This window comes from Xiphophorus couchianus, chromosome 8, assembly GCF_001444195.1.
Source record: "Xiphophorus couchianus chromosome 8, X_couchianus-1.0, whole genome shotgun sequence".
Classification (NCBI taxonomy): Eukaryota; Metazoa; Chordata; class Actinopteri; order Cyprinodontiformes; family Poeciliidae; genus Xiphophorus; species Xiphophorus couchianus.
Window position 1 is genome coordinate 24193925 of NC_040235.1, and position 9126 is coordinate 24203050.

A 9126-nucleotide genomic window follows, 5' to 3' on the forward strand; every position below is an offset into this window, starting at 1 on the left:
CCTGCCGCCTGTCGTGTCATTATAAATGTTTCTGTTGATTCGTTCTTCCTCCAGCATCAGTCATTCATTAATGCGTTTCACAGTCTTAAACATAGTTCATTTTCTAAAGAGTTTGGCGGGTGATAATCACTCCGGCTGATATCTACCGAAGAGACTGTATACCACGTCGACTTTCTGTTGCTAATGATTATTTCCAGAAAGTGTATCGTCACCGCGGTAATGAGAAAACTGGAACCAGACGGCAGATGTTTGGGAAAGCGATTGACCTCAGATGGGAAGATTGTGATGCAGCTGCCAGAGATGGTCGCGTCATTGCGCTCAAGTGACTTCCAGTCCCATTAGCCTCATCTCCACATTACCCCGATGTCACCCGGACCCATGTGACACGCGTCCTGAACGCTGCCATGTCTCGCAAAATGTTAAAAGCAACAGCGTAGGCTTGGTTGGTTTTAAGACTAGCAGAATGACTCGAGCAGACTTCTGCAGAGGGTCAGTCGGCTAAGCATTGCATCCTGGCGGCGCACATTTTAAAGGTCCCCAAAAGGCTTGTTATGCAGCAGTTAGACTACCTATAAGAGAATTTATTTCCACTTTTACTGAAATGCCTGCCTCACTGGAGCAGGAAAAGGATTAGAGACGAGACGCCAAACAAACTCAGCTATAAAACTGTCTCTGATTCCTGTGTGTTTGCTGCCGTGTGCCTTTATTAGCCACAATAAAGTTTCCTCTGGCCTTGAGTCACAGGCCCTGTTGCAGGTTTAGGTACAGAGCTTGATGAAACTCCAGACTGGAAGCGAAAGGAACGAAACACCCTCCAGCAGAAGTTTAGGGCTGTTTTTATGGAGTTCTTGTCACTGACGGAAGAAATCCCACTTCATATAAAGCAGAGAAGCAGACACGTCAGCTCTGACTAATAGGAAAACAGCACAGCCAGGCCTTTAAGAGCATTTCCTGGATATCTGTGTTTACACCGCAGGTGTGGTACAATGAAGATAAAACTGGGCCTGACAGACCCAGATAAGGAAGTTATTATTGTCATGGCGATGACTCATGAGTATTGAGTGGAAATACTCATGTAATGTTTTCCTGAGAGGATAAAATTCAACTTTTATTAGGGAATGTTAAGATGATTTTTGTTTTTAATAAAAGTTAAAACTGTCTCAATATTGTGACAGTTTAGTATGAGACAGATAATTTGTGAAAAGATCTCCTCTCAGTTATTATTGAAGAAATGCACCACTCCCAACCAAAAACAACCAATCAGAGCCAGGAGGCGGGTCTTAACGCTGTCAGCCAGCCTCATGTACTTTTACCCCCTTACTGCTTCATTTCATTTACAATTTATAGAATAATCAACAATCTATGCTTTTTCTGTTCCGCAGATTGTTTATTCGAGTATCGCACACACAATAGATTAGTATGCAGAATGGAGAAAATTATGTCCTGGTTTAAATCTGATCATGAGTTTATGGGAACATGATCTGTGGTATGTGTTGAATATAACACAACCGGCATTAATGGAATATAAAGAAACACCTTCGCCCTATTAAGTACTCTACCAGGTATTAATGCCCAGGAGCATCAATGAAAAGTGAATCGCAGTTCATAATATACAATCTTTTTCTTTCTGTTTTGTGTATGGGTGTTATTTTTGAGGTTGAACTGGAAATCCAAAAATATTTCTGCATCAAGTTTGAAAAACCTAATTTGAGGTGGGAGGGGGAGGGGGTTGTCAAATAAATTTAGACATGGATGCCAGTTCTTCTACACTTTGGTGCAAAACCGTAAAAAGTCATAACATCTCTTTCTAAATATCGACTACCAGCCCCAGCCCCATTCCAGACTTCCTATTTATTCTCCGAACGGAAGAAAATTGGCATTGGGGGAAAGGATCGGCCGCTATCAGAGATGGACTGACGGCGGAGAACTGACAGTCTGGAAGCAACGCAGACAAGAGCCAGTGCAAAGGGTTATTGAGGCTAAATGAGGGCGGAGCTCAGTAGGATATTAGGTTAGAGAGTCCAGTTTTAAGGTGGAGGAGGTGGCGGGGGCTGGGAATGACTGCGTGTATCTGTCTGTGTGTGTGTGTGTAAGGGGGGAGTGGGGGTGTCAGTGGAGGGGTGGGGTGGTGTTGGGAATTAAAACCATGCCTTCAATCCATCACCAGGCCTGGCCTGGACGTCGGGGCAGTGCAGCAACATGTGGAAAGAATTTATGACCTAGTTTTCATTTCCTTGTTTAATGTGATATTGGGTGCTTGAAGCGAGAGAGAGGAGAAAGAAAGGAAGCGAGGAGAGAGGAAGAGGGATTAAGAGAGACAGCGTTTTACCTCCTTGTTTTACAGAAGCAAAATAAGACCTGGTACAGAGAGAGGAAGAGGGGATGAAAATATCACAGCTGAAGTCCTCATTTCCTGTATGTCTCATTGGGTCTCTGTAACTGCATTAGTATGAATGTCTTCCCCCTGAGCTTCCATCGGTGGCAGGCTCCTCGTCTGGCCGGCTGACCCGTCTAAAGGGAAGCCGGAAACCTTGTGACTTCAAATCGAATTCAAATTCTGTTGGATCTGTAATGCGTTGGTGTGCTGAAAAATAAAAAATAAAAATAGCAGTTTGCCGCTTTCATGACTTCCACTGAGACGCAGGACACCGTGCGGTTGGGTCGGCTACCTTATCCTGTTGTTCTCCGCTTTCCTTTGACAGGACTGCGTGTGAAGATTCAAGGGGTGGGCTGCTCTTTCCTGTCATACTCGAGGGTCTTGTTGCATTTATGTTCGGTCGCATGTTTTGGCGGGAAATCAGGAAATCGTTCCCTGCCTGATGCAACCTCTTTTTTTTTTTAAGTGTCGTAATGGGAGTTTGACGGGAAATGTTTTTGTCTGCAGTACCTCATAGCAGAGGCACCTTGGGATCCCCTCACTAGGATTTTATGCGACATTAATACATGGAAATACATCTAGACGCTAATGTTGAAGCCCAGCTAAAAGCTAATTAACCTAAGTAAGCTAACTACTTCACCAATGGCCAACACAAGGCAAACGTAATGGATGTAAAACATAAAAATAAAGTGACCTCCTTTTAACTTTTAAGCAATGACTTATCATGGGTTCAAACTGCTTCTTTCCATGCTTCTAGCAACTGCTAGAAGTACTGCAGTGCTAATACTAGCTAGCTCATATAAAAGAAGTGAATATGTGTACCATTTTAAAAAAAAGTAACAGTGGAAGGCTGAATATTAAATTTCCAAACAGAAAAATCTATAAGAATTTCAGCCAATGTCAAATTTACAGCTTGGAAAGTCAAGGAAAGTCAAGCTAAATATCCCATATGGCTGCCACGTGTTAGCAAGTTGTTGGAGTAAATAAAACTGTGGTATCTATACCACAGGTATAGATACCACAGTTTTATGTATTCCTACCATAAAACAGAGGCATAATCAGTGTGTAGGTAATAGTAGTTAACAAGGTTGCTAACCACAGCAAACGGCAAACCCCAACTGGTTTTCTGCTGCTAGAAGTTGGTGAACTCCAGTTTTGTTTACTGAGCCAAACTGAACATAACATTACATTAATGTCTGATTCCGCAACATATATTCTGCTGTCATTTCTTATGTGGTTCAGTTATTCTGGGGAGAAAGTAGATATCCCATGTTTCTCTTTAAGTGGTGTACACTTTAAGGTTTAGCAGGCATCTTAAACACATTTTCTACAATTGATTACATTTTTATTAGTCAAATATCTGGCAGCAGATCTGGTCACGTGCCATTCCTAGAACAAGCAGCAGTAGTTACTTAGTTACCCTGTTAGCTGTTGTTAGCTATTGTGGCCTTATGCACATGCCTAGGAACATACTAACATGCTAAACCAGCCAATCAAACAAGCACAAATCAATTAAATATAACAAGGCCACATGTTTGAACTCCTGTAAAATAAATATTTTAGTGCTCCTGATCCATGTATCTTCTTTAATGCATCTGCTCACCTGTACACATTGTTTTCCATTGTAGTATCTTACAAGAATGCATACCTGAACTTAAACCCTGCATGAAAACCTGCAGTGAATATTTCTAATATGAGCTGCATACACTTAAAATGTAAAGCTCCTTCTAGGGTTCTTAACTTGACTTTATTGCCAAACTACTAACTCTCAGATCAGAATATCTGAGCTGTAAATCACACTTAGATATTTTCCCCTCCTCCCATTCTTCATCATGTAAAACTAAAACCCATAAATAAATCTAACAGAAAGTCAGTTTGACATCACATGCTATTTATTTTTGTGCAACAACCACAATCCTCTCTATGACGGCGTATTATGTATGCAGCTAAATTACAGAAACAAAATAAGACTGGGTTCAGAGGGAGGGGGAAGAGGGAGTGAAAATATCACAGCTGAAATCCTCATTTCCTGTACGTCTCAAAAGTAAAAAAAATAAATAAAATGTTATATATATATATGAAAAAACTTTTTGAAACAAAAATATTTGAAGCTGAAAAAAAAGATTTGAAACAGATAAAAAAAATTGAAACTGAAAAAAGATTTGAAACCGAGTTTCAAAAGTAAAACATTTTCAACCTTTGAAACTCAGAAATGTCCTTGTTTTTTCTATAAAATTTCTGAGCCTAATCTCAAAATCTTCTTGTTTTTCATTGGAAATTTACTCTTTTTTTCTTCGTTTCTATCTACAATCACCCTAATTCACCGTTGTACTAGTGGGCTGCTGCTTAAGCTGCGTTTAATCACCAAACCCTCCAAGCTAACCACCCGATCCGCTCGTCTTCCCACAGGTCTGTTCCTGATTCTGGGTCTAATGTTGTACCCTGCTGGCTGGGGTTCCGACAAAGTTCAGCTGTACTGCGGCCATGACGCCGCCCCGTACCGCGCCGGGCTCTGCTCCATGGGCTGGGCCTTCTACACCGCCATGGGGGGCACCGTTCTCACCTTCATCTGTGCCGTCTTCTCGGCTCAGGCCGAGATCGCCACGTCCAGCGACAAAGTCCAGGAGGAGATCGAGGAGGGCAAGAGCCTGATCTGCCTCCTGTGAGGGCTGGAGAAGCCGCGGCATTGTTTACCACTAAAAACCGACTTTTATTTCGTCTCTGTTTTGTGTCGATGTGGGAGAAACCTGCAAGTGCCAAGTTTTATTTTTGTTTAGTTTTTTTTTGTGTGTGTCTTTGCCATCTTTGTCCCTGTGACACCAGGAGGTGCTGTGTTTGTTATTGTATTCATGTCGTGGCTCTGCTGTCACCACATGTTCTGTAAATAAATGTGATTATATGTATTTTGTACATAGCTATGATTGCAGAATGATGCTCGGCTTGATCTTGGCTGGCCCGATGACATCACTCTTGCCACTCTTAAAAAATAAATATGTAAAGAAATTGTAACCTGGTGATTTTGTCACCAGATTGTACGACGATGTATTAGGGCCATTGTAGATAGGAAAAAAGAGCAAATTTCTGCAAAACACCCCAGAAATTTTCTAGAAAAAAACAAAACAAAAAAACTTTTGGAACTTTTCTTTATTAAACTCAAAATTCCTGAGTTTTTTCATGTAAAGTTTTGACATTTAATGCTCAAATTTCCAAGTTTTTTGGCCCGAAGCTACTTTTTTAAAATCAATCTACAATGGCTCTAATGCACCGTTATAATATCGCGACCAGCAAACCTGGTTCTTTTTGTTTTAACTGTGTGCCACAAGTGAGTATTAACTCATCAAGGGAACCACTACTCAGTCAGAATAAGCAGCCTTTAGCTCAGAGTGGATGTCCTGTTCGAGCTTCCAGAATGTACTATTTGAACGATTCATGTTTTTGTAGACCGCTGAAATGTATTGGTGGGAAGGATTCACTCGGGACTGCAGGAGGACGGTCCAATGGACGCTCTGTGAAGAAGGTTCTGGTCCTCGTTGGTCGGACCGCCTGGAATCCCTGCACAAAAGACTCGGACTGAATGACGAGGATGCGAGGAAATGAAGTATTGCTGTTGTTAGTACTGTCTGGTTTCAGGGAGTTTGTGTGTGCGTATACGTGCGTGTGTGTGTGTGCCAAGTCGAAGGCAGTGTCGTATCTGTTCTGATTTGTTTCTGCCAAACTAATAAAGAGAAGGGAAAACTGATGATGTCTGTAGTGGGTGTTTATCTGGTGGTGTGAGGATGCAGCAAGTGGAGCAGCCGGCTCAGCGCCGAGACCTCGGTTTGGCATTGGAGGTGGGAAAGAGGGTGAGGTGTGGGGGGCTTCTCTTTTTTTTTCCGCCGGTGAGTGATCAGTTTTTCCACTGATGCAGAACTGAAGTGCATGTCTGCGTTTCTGAGGATAATATCACACTCCGTAGTCCGGTATGTCCAACAGCAACGTTTGGATCGGTTCTGAAAATATCAATACTCGATCTTTATGCTCTTAAAATCGATTCTCAAATCAAAATATTGGTATGCGTGGCAGAAAATGAACACTGCGCTGTCCTTTGACACTCCATCCCCTGGCGAAACATGGTGGTGGCAGTGTGAGGCTGAGAGAGTGCTTTTCTTCAACAGGGACAGAGAGCTAAAGCCATAAAGAAGGACTTTGACCATTGGCATAAAAATTTGTTGGGTTTAATATCTCATTTTCTCATTCACTTAAGGTCATGATACAACAGCAGCAGATCTTTAGTGTATTAAACACTAAATACAAAATGAGCCCATGACATTAGCATGAACATACACAGAAAACGCAATTTTATTTATTTTTTTTTGGAGCCCTAGGTTACTGCACCTGTCAGCCCTTTCCAAAGTCTAGCCCAGGCTGCATTGCTGTTTTTGGTTTAAACCTTAAGACACCTTTCAGATCTGTTCTAAACCCGTTCTACCCTGCTTCTTGTCTTTTCTGTGAATGAACACACAAAACACAAGCAGCCTCTTTCCCCAGATGTTCCTCCATCCACGCGGCCAGCAGTGAAGCTGTTGGCACGACCCCGCAGCCCCCTTTCCCTCGCCGCAAGCTCAGCTCGAACGGCGTCTGATGACTTCCAGATTGGCCACTTGATGAACCATGCAATCTGACGAGCGCTGCAGAGAGTCAGGCCCAATTAGCTGCCAGACGCTTTGGGTTGATTTGCAATTTCAGAAAGAGAAGATGAAAGGAGCCAGAGCCTCTGACGCTTTGCTTCTTCTCATACCTTGACGGGAAAGATTTGGACTCACGGCCACACACTGTAGGAGTGAATGATTTAAAAATGACTGAACTCAGTTTCTTGGGTAATTGTATCTTAAAGTTGCATTTTAGTTACAAATTTCCCCAACATGTAAATGTTTTTACGTGTGAATACAGTGTCACACCATGATCATGAACAAAGCTGCAGTGTTTTAGAAAATCTGTATGTATTTGTCATACAGACAAGTACACACTCCATATTTTTTTAAATATTTAGTATAAAATATCTTAACTTACTTGTAACATTAAAGCAAAACATATAGTATAAGAGCTTATTCCCAGGTATCTACCACGAAATCTAAGAAATGCATACATTTAGTATATGATGTCAAATGCAAATTATTTCACACCAGCACACATTTAAAGCACACAATATTATGTATTTTTTTTTGGCATATAGTGCACAATCAAGCAAATATGTTACCTTCAGTTGTTAGAAAAATGCTGTACATATCAAATACAATTCTAAAGAAATTTGACTTCGACATTTAACGCCCTGAAATTGGGTCTCTGTTTCTTTAAGAAGCTCCTCCTCTTTCTGAAACTCCGCCTTCAGGAAGTCATCACAAAATCGCTCCTCTATTAACACTTCAACAACGTTTTCACCAGCATTGCACTGAGACGTAGCTCCTATAATGAGTTCAGTCGATGCGGAGTTCCAAACTACTAACCATGTTAGATTTCCTTTAATAATTTCTAATTTTCTACAAATGAGAACATTTCTCATTTCTAAATTTCTAATCACAAATTTTTATTTTGGGTTTTTCTTCTTTGGTTTGAGGTTACAATCTAAAAACCAGATGGTGGACCAATCAGTGTGAATGTTACCTCTGTGACCTCTGACCTGCAGCTTCAGCAGATCTCTCCATTAGGAGAAATGAAGTCCCATGAACTGCACGTTATTCTGCCGCAAAAATAATCGGTTTTCACGTTTAACTTTTAATTGTTGTTGAACGCGCATAAAATTTGTTACTGATAACTGTAGTAGATGATACTGGTAAGTATAGATTAAGTAGATACAAAAAATAAAGAAAAGGTATTCTGTGATTTAAATACTGAACTTCCTTATTTTAACCCAACAACATATTTTCACTAACATTTGTCAAAATAGCTACAATAAATCATCACTTTAATAATATGTAAGTATGTTACAAAGGTTTATTATAGTGATATGTACTAAGCCTAAGTTGAATCACTTCCTGCAGCCGTTCGACTGTATTCGCCAAAGCTTTGGCAGCCATCTTTCTTTCACATCACAACTCATTTCCAACCATAAACTTAAGATTCCAACAAGCTAGTTGCATCAAAACGGCGCAAAACAAAGAAAAAAACTCAAGATAAAAGAATTTTCAGCAAAGCAGAATCCTTCTCGGCTCATCGCAGTGAATCAAAACAAACCAGCACAGCAGTAGAAAAAAGTGCTTTGGCTGTCAGCAACAACCAGCAGCAGCACTTACTTAGAGATGTCTTCTGGATCCGCCACCGGAGCAGTTGCTTGACCTCACCTAACTTTAATGAGTCGGGCGGACCCCCAGGCAGCTTGAAGAATCCTCAGCTTGATTGTAGTGGTCGGTTCAGTGTCCATCATCGATCTGCTGATGGTATTAGAGGCAATTTTTTCTCCTCAGATGTTTTAGGGAAGCTAGCTGCCCAACAAACCGTTGCTGAGAGGCCAAGGTTTGTCGTTCCTTGTCCACTGCTCTGTTTATTCACAAAAAATAGCTTCCATAATTTCACCAGGAAAAAAAACAAAACAACTTAGAATAAGGGTTCCGACAAACAACTTACCTAAACAGACGTAGCGATTTCAAAACGCTCCAGTGGCAAATGGCGCTCCAGTGGCCTACTGGCCCAATCTAGGGCCTGATACTCTACAGGTGTGTTAAGGGGCCAACACGGACACAATTTCAGGTTGGACCGCAAAAGTTTTCAGCTAT

General features: G+C 41.3%; 1 protein-coding gene across 2 annotated transcripts in view; it reads left to right on the forward strand.

The window, feature by feature from the left end:
- The window catches only part of lhfpl2a (LHFPL tetraspan subfamily member 2a), a 49671-nt gene extending 43555 nt beyond the window's left edge, over nt 1-6116 (forward strand). For both annotated transcript variants that reach the window (XM_028025999.1, XM_028026000.1), the window contains one exon: nt 4787-6116. In XM_028025999.1, coding sequence (XP_027881800.1) covers nt 4787-5043 — 257 coding nt within the window. In that variant the 3' untranslated portion in view covers nt 5044-6116. The remainder of the gene's footprint in view (nt 1-4786) is intronic.
- Nucleotides 6117-9126: the final 3010 nt, after the last annotated feature.